Below are 15,782 nucleotides of genomic sequence, written 5' to 3'. Positions count from 1 at the left end.
ATTTTAGCTGACAAATAAACCTCATGACCTCATGATTGTTTCACAATATGATTCATTCTAACCCTTCCTAAAAGGCTATTATGGTTAACCACAAGACAAAACCATTGCTTTCATATTTTTCCAAGAAATGGTTTCTCTAAAAATTTGAAGAATTCAGCTATTTTCTAACATGAGAATCTACTCATCTCTTTTTCAGATATAATGCTACAGCTCTAGCTATAATTTTCAGGTGCCAACTAAAAGCAATTTGTCCTCTAGTGTGGCTTTCAAATAAAATATTATGCATCCCATTGAAAGGGACCAGAGCACATGCTCACTTCTATGGGAGTAGCTCCAGTCTGTGGTAGATCACAGATTCTCCTGATTACTCTCACAACATCACTTGCAATATTAATTAAATCTTCCAGGAGAAAATGAGCTTGTACAAAATATTTTTGCACAAATATTCATTCTTTCCATGAAGAGTTGAATGCTGATACAGATTTTCTGTTGCTTCTCAATGGATGTTTGAGACCACTTCATTCAGCTAATGAGGGGAGGCTCACCTACTTCCTTCCCCCAATTTCAGACACCTCATCGGGAATTGTGGGCATTTAAACACAGAAAATTCCTAATATATTTGTGTCTTGTTAGTAACAGTTATGACAGTTTCATCTGAGATGAAATTTTGTATTCATTTCTTCAGAACTAAAAGCATAAGGATATAGGAAATAGCAACTGATTCTGAGAGATTTCAGAAACTAGGCACATTTATATTTCATAAAAAAGGAAATCATGTTATGTGACTTTATTTTGTCTAAGTAACCTATGACTTCAGACTGTACAAAGAGGGAAGGCAAAGGATGGGGGAGATTGCCCAAGGAAGTACTTGCTACAGGGGGTCAGATTTCTGGGCTTTAAGATATCTTCTGCATATTTTCCTATCCTATGCCCAAGGCATCTCCAAGGGGTGAAAGAGCACTCAGAAACCATCTCTTCCAACTTCATCATTCTATAAATGAGGAAACTATGATATAGGGAATTTAGTCAACAAGTACATATTAGATACCCACTATGTTCTAGACACCGGATAAGGTGCTGATGATATAAATAAAAAGAATGAAATGAACCCTGCTCTCGAACAGTTAAACTGATTTGCCCAAGTTCATATAGGGGACCACAGAGCTCTATTCTGCTCCAGTTAGAAATGGGTCATTTAAAAAAAAGTACCTATATGTTTTTTCCAGTTATGTAAAAACAATTCTTAACATTTGTCTTTCAAAATTTTGAGTTCCAAATTATCTCCTTCTCTCCCATCCTAAGATAGCAAGCAATTTGATATAGGTCATACATATGCAAATCATATTTCCATCATGTTAAGAAAGAAAACAGATTAGAAAAAAACACAGAAAATAAAAGAAAGTAAACAATAGTATACTTTGATCTGCACTCAGAATCTGTTCTTTCTCTGAAAGTGAATAGCATTTTTCATCATAAATCCTTTGGTATTGCCTTGGAACATTGTATTGCTAAGAAATAGCTAAGTCATTCACAGCTGATCATCACACACTATGTAAACCTCAAAATTTCTTAGACTTATAAATGTTGGAAATTTCACCATTGGGAAATTTCATACTTGAAAAATTCCCTATTGATAGTGGGTCTTGGCTATTGGAATGTGAACCCCATTGGCATGAGAGTTTTCTCCTCTTCCCTTCTTAAGATTACTTTAGGACAGAAACCTTTTGCTGAACAATGGAAAGGACTTTGACCTATGCTTAAGCATAGAACAGGAATTTCTTTGAGTCATGATTGATTTTAGAATTGATACAATGGAGATACTTGGAATCAATCTCCACCCTACTCAGTCCTAACAGATTGAGGAAGGGCTGCAGCATAGATCAAAATTTAATTATTTCAATCTCTACCCTACTCAGGTTAACAGGATTTAGGAAGGGCTGTAGCAAAGGATCAAAGATTTAATTATTTGAAACTATGACCTTCAACAGACATGTGCAAAGCCAGAGACCTCTGGGCGGTCCTGGGTTAAGCTAGAGCCTCCATTGGCACAGGGAAATTGATGGACAGTGATTGGTAGATATGAGAACTGAGGGGAGGGAACTTGGATGGTTTCCTTAAAGAGAGAGGGGTCTGAAGACTCAGGGGTGGTGGTTGAGGAGTTTGTCTGAGTGGTTGGAGTGTGCTCTGAGAAGCTTGCTCTGAAGGAAGCTGAAGGTGGGGGCCTTTGAAACTGTTTCTCCATTTTGGTCACGTGAGTAATAGGGACTGATCTCTTTTCTTTGCCCCAGCTATCTAAGGGCTTGGGCCTTTTGGCCCAGCCTAAACAGAGGGGGTATTTAAGCCCTATTCCCTTCTCTCCCCTTTCTCTCTCTCCCTCTCTCTCTACCTCTAATTCCTTTCTTCCTCCTGTTTATAATTAAACTCTAAAAAAGGCTGACGGCTGACTTGAGTTTTCATTTAGGAATTACATAGCTGAATTCCTTGGCGACCTTAAATTAATATATATCAGTCTTTAAAGTGATTTCCTTGTCACAACTATTGCTGTTGCTATGTATAATTTCCTTCCGGATTTTGTTCACTTCATTTTGCATCAGGGTATGTAACTTTTTCCAGATTTTTCTGAAAGTGTCCTGCTCATCAAGAAATGGCCCATCTCTAGTACAAATTCTTGTTTTGTTCTAGCAGAAACGGAGTTCCAAAAATATGGAAAAAAATTGGAGATAATTTTCCAGAACCCAGAAACATTTCCTATATATATTTGTTTACTTGTTTTCTCCTCTATAGGATTGTGAATTTCTTGAGGGAAGAGACTGACTGTCTTTTACCTCTTTTTATATCCCTAGTGCTTACCATAGTGCTTGATATGTAGCAGGCACTTAAATGTTTGTTGACTGGCTTACAGTTCCCCAAAGGCTAGCAATGTCTCTTCTTTGAGATTCCTGATGGTGTTGAGAGTTGCCTTTCTAGTACTTTAATTCAACTCAAGTTCCTGTGGTGATGTGTTTTTCCCAAAATCAATTGCCAGTTACATTTAATACTTCTCATGTCATCAATAACCTCCAGTGGTCCAGTATCATTTAATCAATTATTTATTATTATTATTATTTTTTAAAAACCTTTACCTTCCATCTTGGAGTCAATACTGTGTATTGGCTCCAAGGCAGAAGAGTGGTAAGGGCTAGGCAATGGGGGTCAAGTGACTTGCCCAGGGTCACACAGCTGGGAAGTGTCTGAGGCCAGATTTGAACCTAGGACCTCCAGTCTCTAGGCCTGGTTCTCAATCCACTGAGCTACCCAGCTGCCCCCTGTTTAATCAATTATTGTTAATTAGTGCTTACAAAGGGATATTTACTGAAGAGATATATCAAGAAAAGAAAAAGAAATTGTTTTATATAACGAGAGACACACTCTCCTTTGTATCACCTTAGACTTCTGAGAGAATAGTCTCAAACTTAAGGCATTTGCTATAAAGTGAGTAACTCTTAACAGTTTCACTTCTTCTGCAACATGGCCAAGGATGAAATTACTCTTAAAAATGGTGTCCCAATTGCCAGGTCCTATCCACTGTTGGGCTGTATCCTCCAGGCCATTCCTTTGCGCTTCAAAGTTGTCAAACTCAATTAGGAACTTCTGAGTTTTTAGAGCTTATGAGACTTCTGAAGCCATCTCTAACTCTCTTTTACCTCTCTTATCAACAGCTAGACCATATTCTCATGGATTTTCACAATGAGGATCCCAAAGCCCCTTCCCTAACCAGAGACCTGATGTAGCTCCTACTTTTCATTCAGATATAGGTAGGAAATAGAGAAAGAGACATTGATTTGGCCAGTTAATGCCTTTTGAATGTATACTCATTTTGACCCAGCAGCCAATCAAAAGTCCTTTCTTGACCATGGGATAAGTAGCCAGGAACCAGTTACTGAAAATCTGGGCATGCTCCAAAGTACACATAAGAATTGCAGCAAATAGTCTCCACTGTGGAGGCTCTTTTTTGGTCAACCCCCATTTCTATATCTTTCATTTAGTGAATGAATAAATTAAAAGCCCCCTTAGTTTCTAGTTCTTTCTTATAACCAAGAGAACTACTACAAATATTTTGAAGATACAGGGTCTTTTGTTCTTTCTTTGTTCTCTTTGATATGTCTAGAAGTGTTATAATTCAGTCAAAAGGTTCTTACATTTTAGTGTTTGCAGTTATTTTGAATGTTCTATCTACTGGGCTTATTTATATATTTTTAAAATGTGAACTACAGAAGCAGCTAGGTGGCTCAGTGGATTGAGAGCCAGCCCTGGGGGTGAGAGGTCCTGGGTTCAAATCTGACCTCAGATACTTCCTAGCCATGTGACCCTGGGCAAGTCACTTGACCCCCATTGTCTAGCCCTTACTGCTCTTCTGTCTTAGAATAAATACACAGTATTGATTCAGGAACGAAGGTTTAAAAAAAAATTGAACTACAGGCAGACTGATTATTTTTCTGGGTTTGTTTGGTATCTTTCTACTTCACAAAGATGATTAACCTTTCTTTTCAGTTTATCTCATATATCCCACTAAGTGACATAAAAATTTTAAATTAATTATTTAATTCAAATTAAATACAGACACTATGTAATCACATAGCCTTACCCAGATAAAACATCTCCCTTGAAAAGGATCTACTTGTTCAAAAGTATTTATAGCAGCTCTTTTTGTGATGTCAAAAAAATTAATAATTGAAGGGATGTTCATCAGTTGGGGGGTGGCAAAACAAATTGTGGTAAATGATTATAATAGACTACTACTGTGCTATAAGAAATAACAAAGAGGATCATTTTAGAAAAACTTGGAAAGACATATGAAATGATGCAAAGTGAAGTGAGCGTAACCAGGAGAACATTGTATGTAGTAACAGAAATATTGTATGATGATCAGTGGTGAAGGACTAAATTATTATCAGCAATGCAGAAATCTAAGATGCCCATCCACATCTAGAAAAATAACTGTGGGAGTAGAAATGCAGAAGAAAAACATGATTTATTGCTTTGTCATTTGGGTAAATGATTTGGAGTTTTGGTTTTAAAAGATTATTAAAAAAATGAATAATATGAAATTGGGTTTTGAGTGATAAAACATGTGTAACCCAGTGGAATTTCTTATCAACTCTGGAAGGGAAGGAGGGAGAGAACATGAATCATGTAACTTTGGAAAAAAATTAAAAAATCAAATGTAAAAAAATAAATAAATACAGGCCAAAAAAAGTCAGCAAAAAAAGAATCTAAGACAACCCCAAGGACTCATGAAGAAAAATGCTCTCCACAGCCACAGGAATTGTCAGAGTATGAATGCAGATAGAACCATACTATTTTTCAGCTTATTTCCTTCATGAGCTTTTTCTTGCATGTGCAATATATATCTTCATTCATGACATGAGGAATTTGGAAATTTGTATTGCTTGACAACACTAGGATAACCTATATCATATTGTTTACCATCTGGGAAAGGAGGGTGGGAGGAGAGGAGAGGATTCAGCTTACAGAAGTTCAGAAAACAATTGTTGTTTCTAAATGTAATTTAAAAAAAACTAACCCACTCACCCCCCCAAAATTACAAAAAACTTCTCCCACTCCATCCCCCTTGAAGGGAAACTCCTTGTCTTCTAGGTATTGCCCTATGTGAATTTCAAACATAAGATTCCTTTGTTAAGTAGTTGGGCCCATCAGGGGAATCTCTGATTTGCAGAACTGAATACCATTCAAGGAGCTGGACATGTGCCCTGGCTCCTTTCTGGAATGACATAGAGAACATTTGATTGATTCCCATGACTGGGGAGTTACATTGATGATATTAGTGGCTGAACCATCAGAGGGATGCTTGTTGGAGGAACCTGTGTCCCATTGTGGTATTTAAGAGCTATCTAACAGCCTCAGCCCTTCTCTTTATTAGGCCCATCTTCTTTTTTGAACTCTAGTATTCTCTCCCTCTTTCCTCCTTCCTTCCTCCTTGGTAGCAATAATAGTCTTGAGCAGAAGCACTTGGAATTAAGAATACTTACTTTCTTAATTGAATTTGAGACTGGATCAGGCATTTACTGCTTTATACTTTTCAGTTTCTTTTCCTGACTATAGATCAGTGACTATTAGTCTTAGGAAACTGGAAGTGTTTCTAACCTCATTGGTGAAATCATGGGTTGAGAGTTATTGAGTTAGAGATTTGGACCTCAGACCACCAGAAGGAAAGAGGATTTCCTTAAAGGAGAAGACAACTACCACCAGTATTTTCCTTTGTCTGAAGAGAAAGTCCTACCCTAATTGGCCAGGACATCTGGATGTTTTGAGTTACCCAGACAGGTCTGAGATGAATATGTAATAACTATTTAGCAATCTCACAAAATGTCCCTAGCTTCTGGAAAGAATGTAATGTATACAATCGAACTATTCAAGAAATTTTGATGTTTTCTACATTTGTTAATGCATTCCTATGCATCTTTGGGGGCTAATGTGTTTTCTGTGGCAAAGGAAATAACTCATATTTCATATTAATTATTTTCTTCTAGGAGGGACCTTGTTGCCCACATTTTGTGGAGCCCCTATGATGAGGTTTATTTTAGAGATTTCCCTGGAGTCTTACTCCAGGATAGCAGTAGAATCTGAAAGAGGAAAACCAAATCTCTTTGAAGTGAAGGCTCTCAGGACTGAACCCAGGGGCATAATGAGCCCAGAGCCTCTTCTTGAGACCTTACATTTGGGGTAGAAGCACAACCTCTGGCTCCATTTATTTCCTCATTACTTGCTTTACCAAAAATGTTTTCTTCAAAGTTACCAATGATGTATTTGCCAAATTGAATGGCCATTTCTCAATACTTATTCTTCTTGACCTCTCTGCAGTCCATCACTCTGCTTCATGCTCTTTTCTGTCTAGGTTTCTGTGACATCACTCTCTTGATTCATCACTCTTGCTAACCGTGAGTATGTCACAGGGCTCTGTCCTAGACCTTTTTTTCTCTTTTCCTTCTATATCATTTCACTTTGTGATCTCATCAGTTCCAAAGGATTCAATTCAATAAACATTTGTTAAACCCCTACTATGTTCCAGGAACTATGTAAAGTTCCGTTATCATCTCTGTGCTGATGGCATTCTACTTATCTAGCCCTAACCTCTCTGCTGACCTCCAGGCTCACATTTCTACCCACCTATTGGACATCTCAAACTGGCTGTCCTGTAGACATTTTAAACTTGACATTTCCAAAGATCAACTAGTTATCTTTCACTCTACACCTTTCCCTCTTCCTAATTTCCCCATCACGTTCCAGGGTATCACTATCTATCTGGTTCATAGCCTAGGTGCCATCCCTCCTCCATGCCTAAATCGGTTCCCAAAGCCTAGAGATTTTACCTTCATAATAGTTATCATTTTCCAACTCTTCTCCTCTGACCCTGCACCACTCTGGTACAAACCCTCATCACTCTATGCCTGGACTATCAGAATAGCCTTTTGGTTGGTCTCCCTCCATTCCAGTTCATTCCACATTCAGCTATCAAAATGATTTTCCTAAAATGCAGGTCTGATCAAGTCACCCCCATATTCAATATATTTCAGGGCCTCTCTAAGGATCAAATATAAAATTCTCCATTTGGCATTCAGAGCCTTTCAGGACATGGTTTCTCTCTACATTTTAAATCTTTTCGTACCTTCCACTCCCCCCTCCATTACCCATATTTGTGATTCAGTGGTTTCCTTGCTAATCCTTGAACAAGAAAAACCATCTCCCATCTCTGGACATTTCTTCTTCTTCAGTAATATTTTATTTTTTCTCCACTTACAATTTTTGTTGTTGATTTTTTAACATTTTGAGTTCCACATTCTTTCCTTCTCTCCCTCCTCATCCTCTCCCAGAGATGGTAAGCAATTTGATATTGGTTATACATGTGCTATTATATAAAATATATTTTCATATTCATCATGACACATTAAAAATTAGTAAAGAATAGTCTACTTCAATCCACATTTAGACTCCATCAGTTCTTTCCCTGGAGGTGAATAGCATTTTTCATCATAAGGCTTTTGGGACTTTTTGTCTTAGTGAGACTGTATTACCGAGAATAACCAAGTCTTTCACAGTTGTTCATCATATAGTATTACTCTTGCTGTATATAATGCTCTCCTGGTTCTGCTCACTTCATTTTGCATCAGTTCATGTAGGTCTTTCCAGGTTTTTCTGAAACTGTTCTGCTTGTTGTTTCTTATAGCACAATAGCCAATAGCATGACAATCATATACCACAATTTGTCCCTCCATTCAACTCTGGGCATTTTAATGCCCTCCCTCCCTCTGCCTCCTGGCTTCCTTCTGGTCTTGGGTAAAAGCCTACCCTACATTCTACAAGAAGCTTTTCCCAACCCCTTCTTAATTCTAGTGCCTTCCCTCTATTGTTTAGTTATTTAAACTTTTACCTTCTGTCTTGAAATCAATACTGTGTATTAGTTCCAATGTAGAAGAGAAGGCAATGGGATGACGTTTTTTTTTTTAATGTTTGAATGTTTCATTTTTTAAAATTGTCCAGGGTCACACAGGTAGGAGGAACCAGATTTCCATCTCTAGGCCATTGAACCACCTAGCTGCCTCACCCCCTATTATTTCTAATTTATCCCATTTTTTTTTGTTTGTCCATAGTTCTTGGCAGATTGTCTCCCCTCTCAGATGAACTGCTTGAGACAGGGATTATCTTTTGCCTTTCTTCCCATCCGCAGTGCTTAGCAGTATACCTGGTACAGTGGGGGCACTTCATGTTCAGTGATTGAGCTCATTCTCATTCTTCTTTTACCTCTTCAGCATCTGAAACTCTACTCTGACAGAGAGGGCCAGCTGATGTAGAAGGCAGTCAAGAGCAGGGCACTATAGGTGTGTCCTCTCCCTGCATAGTCACGGCCCAGGAGCCTCAAAGTCAAGCACCCCAACGTATGGGGAGAAGGGTGAGCTCTCCTGTAAGGAGCCATTGTTCACAAGGAGCCACCGAGGGTGAATTATGCTTGCAGGCAAATGGAGAAACCAGTGGGAACAGAAGCCATCCCTTGCTCCCAGGAGAACATCTTATTAAGTAACCATTCCGTAACCATTCCGTATGCGAAGGCTACAAATATGGGAACAATACAGAATGTATTCTCCAGGGTTTTAATCCAGTCCTGGGAGTGGAAGCAATGTCAACAGGCCACCTAGGATTCCCAGCAGAACAAGATTAGTTTTTATTCTTCTAACGGTATTACCAGAAATGGCAAGATGGAAAGATTATTTTGAGCTGGGCACGATGGGTGGAGCTTTTATTGGGGGGAAGATATGGCCCTGGAATTGGGTCAGCATGAATGAGGCGGGAGAGTGCAGGAAGAGCCTGCTGAGTAGTCAGTAGTACAGGGTGGTGGGAACACTACGTCCCAGAAGAGTAGTATCACCTCAGGCTTGATAAGGGACACACTAGCCAAGATTCCAGAGAGGCTGGGAAAGGTATGTGGGAGGGGGAAGCCCTGCAGCTTCCTTTTCCTGACCCATTTGGAAAGCTGCCTTCCTGACCAGTTCGCAAAACGCCTACCCTGAAGCTACCCTGTCCTGGGAGCATTCTGGACTGGCCTCGTGGGTAATCTAGTGTTCGAAAGTTACCTCCAGTCTCCCTGAAGTCGATTTCTTAACAACAAGCTTCTCCAAGAAGATTTTCCAGGGATGACTGCCTACAATTAAAAGACTAAAACTGTGCCATGAGACATCAGACCTGGACTTTGCCGACCTGCCATATTGTTGAGAATTGCTCAGATGGTATTGGTGAGAAGTGAATGGGGAATATTGTTCTGCAGTTTCCTAGATTTACTTTGTTTTACTTTGGAGTGTCTAATTGCTTATTTAATTCTTGACATTTCTATATGTGTTTGCATGCTGTCCCCCCCATAGCCAGACTTAGATAAATTGTATAAATTGGAGACTCCTTGAGGGCAGGGGCTTTTGCCTCTTTTTGTAATCCCAGCACTTTGCACAGTACTTGGAACATAGTATGCACTTAATAAATGAGTTCCTAAGGATCCTTTACATCTTGTGTATTTCTTATGGGGGAGGAAATGAAGTCTGTCTAATACTCAATACCTATATTGAACATTAAGTAGCTGTGTGGGAGTTAGGACCCTGTTATCCACTTGAGGAAATTTTAGACATGAGCCTTGTCTAAACTTAGTTTTGGAGCTCCTGGATTAATTCTGGGTCGGAGGGACAAAGAATCAAAACGAGAAAATGACTCTGCAGTCATTTGAACCCAGGTCTTGCTCAAGTCCTTGCTCAATGTGGTAGGGATTGAATGAGTGGGCTGGAGAGGGGAACAGGGAAAAGAGAGAGAAAGAAAATGGAGGAGGAGCAGTAGATTAAAGTGAAAATAAGGGGGAGACAGAATAGAAATTGGAGAGAAAAGAAGAGAAATCCAGCTGGTGGCTATAATCTTGTCACACTTTGAAAGAGGAAATAATTCCCTTCTCCTGGGGTAGAAATAGTTCCTTCTCTTGTTGTGTCCAGCCAAATTGGCTGAGGGTGTGTTATGAAGTTTACAGAAAAGGAAGCAGGGAAATGGGAGCAATCCCATTTAGTCCAGCAGTGACATGTCCAACAATAATAATGGCTGAGGGGTGGGGCTTGGGTAAACTGGCCCGAGGAGTACTAGATCATTAAATTTCTTCCATTTGCCCTAGATCCACCTTCCTGGTCACTTTGTGTTGACTATTACCAATTTTTTGTTTCTCTTCTTTCCCCTGTATTCCCTTACTTTCTTTTTTTCTTCTCTTTTCTTTCTCTCTCTCTCTCTCTCTTTCTAAAAGAAATGGGAAAAGGGCATTTAGTTCCATGGCAAGTACCCAAAAGAGTCTGACTCAGACTGATTTTTTTTCCCTCAGATTTTTATGTTCTCCACTCGTCCAGGGAAGGGCCTCCACTTTATGCCCTTTGACAAAACAGGAACCTTTGAGAACAGAAAACCAGACTGAAGATCGAGAACTGTGATCCTAAGGTGGAGATGGAGGGAAGGGCCACACAGCAGGCCCCCCTTTCTATTGTGCTGAGGCTGCTGTTGCTGCTGCTGCTGGAAACTTGGACAGAAACCCAGGCTTGTGAGTGTGAGAACAGGCTGCTTCTTTTCTACAACCGGGACTAGAGGGAAGGGCCCGGAGGGATAGGGCTGGGGTGGTGACTGGGAGAAGCTTTAGGTAAATAGCAGGGTCTGGGTGATTTTTTTTTCCTCTGATTTTACTTCTTCCATGAACCCAGGGATGGGGCCTCTTCTTTATGCCCTTTGAAATCTGTGATCAGAAAGACAGCTTGAAAAATACTGGGTGGTTGGGGTGGGGGGATTGGAAGTTGAGGTACTGAATAGGGTACACTAAGGAGAATAATGAATATAGTAGAGCTGGAAGGAAACTGGGAAATAGTGCAATTGTCATATGAAATTGCACAAGAAATTAAAAAGGTGGGGACAGTCAACTGGCTCAAGGGATTGAGAGCCAGGCCTAGGGATGGGAGGTCCTGGGTTTGAATAGGACATCAGATATTTCTGAAAGAAATAAAATATATCTGAGCCATCATTCTGAATCGAAGATCCATATTTAATTGTGGAAATTAAAGCTGGAGGCCTCACCATGCCCAGCCTGTGGCAAATACCCCATCCAAATGTTTTATAGGTTTTTGACAGTTAATTAGTGTAAGCGATTAACAAGGCCAAATATTAAAAGTATATTAAAAAAATGTTCTAATACTTGGTAACAAGTTTTGGTAGCATAAGAAGTAATAAGTATAAGATAAGTAATAAGATAAGAAGTAATAAATTCTAGTACAAGACCAAGATAAGATGCATTATAAAGAAAGTTTAATTAATTTTATAGCTACTAGTCCGGAACTGTTATCCTAACTCTGGGTGGGGTTAGGTCAAAGCAGCTGTAATTCTCTGGGGAGCCTGTAGTGAGCCTAAATCTTCACAGACTCAAACAACACCTGGATTTGGCATGGTTGTTTTCCTATGATCTCACCAGGCCAGCTGTGCACTCACTATTCTGAAGGAGCACAGCTCTTCTCTTGCTGCAGGAGTTACAGCTTCCCTAGAAAACGAACTACACAGACCTGAGGTTTTTTTTTTTATTCCTCCAACAGAAGCTCTTAATACTGCTAATTGCTATAATATTCTAAGACACCAAACTATATACTTTCTAATACTCTGACTAATATTCTGTTATTATAATTGATATAACAGTTTATGGACTCTAACTTGTTCTAAAAATTATAGTTGCCTTCCTAAAGAATTTTGTATGATAACACATGTGTAACCCAGATTGAATGCTTGTCAGCTCTGGGAGGGGGGGAAGGAAGAATACAATATGAATCACATATATAACTTGGGGGGGGGAAGAAATTGGGCTTTACTTTTCAAAGATTTTTGTCTACAGAAAGACTTTAGTTTATTGTATTTATTTATTTATTGTATTTATCATTATTTATTTTTAACAAAAAAATTGAAACAATTATTTAAATAATAAAACATGGTAAAGTCTAAAAAAAAATTACATGTTATCACTTGGTTTATGATATAAAAGCAATAAAGGCAATTTCCTTTTTTACTTCCTGGTTGTGTGACTCTGGGCAAGTCACTTAATCCCTGTTGCCTAGCCCCTACTGCTCTTCTACCTTAGAACCAATGCCCACTATTGATTCTAAGACGGAAGGTAAGGGTTTAAAAAAAAAAAAGACAAAGGAACCCTCCTATCTCATACCCCATCCCTTAAAGCCCCCCAAAGGCACAGCTGCCTGGGTAACAAGTACTATGGAACTGAACTGGATGACTTCTGTGTTTCTTTCCCACTTTGGCTAGACAGGGATGATTTGAGGTTGGGGGTGGCCTGGAGGGGCTACACTACACAGGGATGATCTCTGAAGAGTATAGGTTCCCTGGTCAATTGTATCCAGATGCTGTTCTCAGAGCTTCCTGAAAGGGTTCTTCATGCACATCTTTAGCCAGGCAAGCCAGTTAACCCTTTTCTTTTCTCTTGAAATAATTTTCTACCTGAGATATTGGGGTAGGAAAGAGGGGATGGATAAGAAGGTGTTACTAAAATGTTCCAAATGGGAGGCCAGGCTCAGTTTCTCCTAGCCTTTCCTCTATATCTCCTTTCTTCTCCTTCCTCCTCCATCATATAAGAAGGACCAGGTGGCATTGATAGCCACTCACAGAGGAGTTCCATACGCACTCTGGTAACTTGTATACTCCCTGCTGTTGGAAGAATTGAATAAATGCTATTCTTTATGATTTCCAGAGAATCTTCAACCTCTCATTCCCGGGCTTGTTGGGAAGATTTGTGCATAGATCAATTAGAACTTCTCTCTGTGGTCCCATCCTCAGGCAAACCCTCATCTCCTTTCTTGTATTTGCTGAGCCCTTTGTTGTTACCTTTGTTAGAAAGTAAACATATGCTCTTAGATACCCCATAGAATGGGGTTTCTAATCAAATAATCAGGATATAGTAATTAGAGAACACACCCTAATGTACATGTAAAACTTTGACCAAGTTGTGCTTCAAGACCTCTCCTCTCCTCTTGAGATAGGATCAGTCTGGACTTGGGAGTGCTAGAAAATATTCAGCTACAGCATGTTTAGTTTATACTGTTCCTCCCCCTTAGGCAGGCAAAGGAGTGAGTCCTGGCTGCTTGACCCATCTGATGAAGAATTGGAATCTCTAGTAGTTAACTCTGGACCTGGGACTTTTAATGAGATAGTGGGAAACTTGAGATCTGGTATAAAAAACTGGAACTTGGTGCTTTGAAGAGATGAACAGACTGAAAGGGAGACTACATCCTCCCTACAATGAACTACAGATTTATTACTAATAGATCTTTGTTGGACAGCCTAGGTATTTTGAATTTTCCCTCTTGTTCCTCCTTCTTCACCATTCCACCTATAACTAAAGGCTGATTATGTTAGAACAAAGACTCTTCTCCTGGGTTACTTGCCTCCATTTCCCAACCTCAAATCCAGAGGCCTAGGGTAGCAGCCTCCAAGAGACCAGACTAGAAGATTCTCTGAGGGGAATGAACCATTTTGATCTGGGGAATGTATTTGGCCCTCATGGTAACAAGAGTAATGATCTAGTATGCCACAGAACAGATATCCAGGTGTTTTGGAATTTAAAATATATGTTTGTAAAACAAAAAAGTAATATTAAAATACATTCATTTAAGGACAAATAACTGCATTTTAATGTTCTTGGTTGGCCACTGAAATTAGGATTAGAGTAAGGGATAACCATTGTATAGCCTGGCTAAAGCAACAAGACATACTGAGGGGGAGACTGTAATGCATAAGACAGATGGGTTAAACTGTGACCATCATCTTGACTACCATCTCTCCTTGGACCCTGATAAAGACAGTTTAGGACCATAAACCTAAGAGTCTTGGGATTAACAATACTTCCAGGCAAGTAACCTCGGGCATCAACCTCCCCTGTGGAGATGCTACCTGTTCCTTTAAGTGCCATTGCTCCTGAAGGCCCAGAAAGGAAAATTGTTGTCACCAAAACCCCTGGCACTGCCAAATGGTTCAACATCAGAAACTGATATGATTTTATCAGTGGAGATGACATTAAAAAAGAAGCATTAACAGCTGCTATGGTGCTGCCCCCAAAGAACTTGGCACCTTTCCATCTAACTTGTAGCTGAATCCTTCTTTGGGTGTTTTTTTCCTTCATTAGAAAAATGAGCTCCTTGAGAGCAGGGACTATCTGACTTTTATCTTTTTAAACCCTTACCTTACATCTTAGAACCAATACTTTGTATTGGTTCCAAGACAGAAGACTGGTCAGGACTAGGCAATGAGGGTTAAGTGACTTGCCCAGGGTCACCCTCAGTGCCTAAGGTCAGGTTTGAACTTAAGACTTCCTGTCCCCAGCACATTATAAGGACCCCTTGTGGCAAATGGGTGGAAAGATATGGGCAAGACTCACATGGGACTGTCAGACATGGGTAGGTTGTGTTTCACATTTGTGTGGATGAGAACTAAAAACCTTTTGCATATATGTGTCATACTTAAATGTATGTCCCACATGTGTTACAATCCCTGTGTATTGTTTCCTAGGCAACTGTCTGTCTACTCCTTGTTTTCTTCTTCCTTTCTTTCTTCCTTTCTTTCTTTCTTTCTTCTTTCTTTCTTTCTTTCTTTCTTTCTTTCTTTCTTTCTTTCTTTCTTTCTTTCTTTCTTTCTTTCTTTCTTTCTTCTTTCTTTCTTTCTTTCTTTCTTTCTTCTTTCTTTCTTTCTTTCTTTCTTTCTTTTCTTTCTTTCTTTCTTTCTTTCTTTCTTTCTCTCTCTCTTTCTCTCTCTCTCTCTTTCTCTCTCTCTTTCTCTCTCTCTCTCTTTCTCTCTCTCTCTCTTTCTTTCTCTCTCTCTTTCTTTCTCTCTCTCTTTCTTTCTCTCTCTCTTTCTTTCTCTCTCTCTTTCTTTCTTTCTCTCTTTCTTTCTTTCTCTCTTTCTTTCTTTCTCTCTTTCTTTCTTTCTCTCTTTCTTTCTCTCTTTCTTTCTTTCTCTCTTTCTTTCTTTCTCTCTTTCTTTCTTTCTCTCTTTCTCTCTCTCTCTCTCTCTCTTTCTCTCTCTCTCTTTCTCTCTTTCTCTCTCTCTCTCTCTTTCTCTCTCTCTCTTCTTCTCTCTCTCTCTTTCTCTCTCTCTTTCTCTCTTTCTCTCTCTCTCTTCTCTCTCTCTCTCTTTCTCTCTCTCTCTTTCTTTCTCTCTTTCTTTCTCTCTTTCTTTCTCTC

At 39.4% G+C, this 15,782-nt stretch overlaps 2 protein-coding genes across 2 annotated transcripts in view; both read left to right on the top strand.

The window, feature by feature from the left end:
- DDX39B (DExD-box helicase 39B) overlaps positions 1 to 10,039 on the top strand; it is a 44,949-nt gene extending 34,910 nt beyond the window's left edge. Inside the window, exon 11 of the mRNA XM_056817872.1 lies at positions 8,808 to 10,039. The gene's annotated coding sequence lies outside the window, so the exon portion shown is untranslated. The remainder of the gene's footprint in view (positions 1 to 8,807) is intronic.
- Positions 10,040 to 10,668: 629 nt separating this feature from the next.
- MIC-like (MHC class I-related chain-like) overlaps positions 10,669 to 15,782 on the top strand; it is a 20,116-nt gene continuing 15,002 nt past the window's right edge. Inside the window, 1 exon segment of the mRNA NM_001193323.1 lies at positions 10,669 to 11,107. Within this exon segment, the coding sequence (NP_001180252.1) occupies positions 11,014 to 11,107 (94 nt within the window). The 5' untranslated portion in view covers positions 10,669 to 11,013.

Source organism: Monodelphis domestica, chromosome 2 (genome assembly GCF_027887165.1).
Source record: "Monodelphis domestica isolate mMonDom1 chromosome 2, mMonDom1.pri, whole genome shotgun sequence".
Classification (NCBI taxonomy): Eukaryota; Metazoa; Chordata; class Mammalia; order Didelphimorphia; family Didelphidae; genus Monodelphis; species Monodelphis domestica.
Note: the sequence above shows the minus strand (reverse complement) of the source record. Positions and strands in the feature narration are given on the sequence as shown.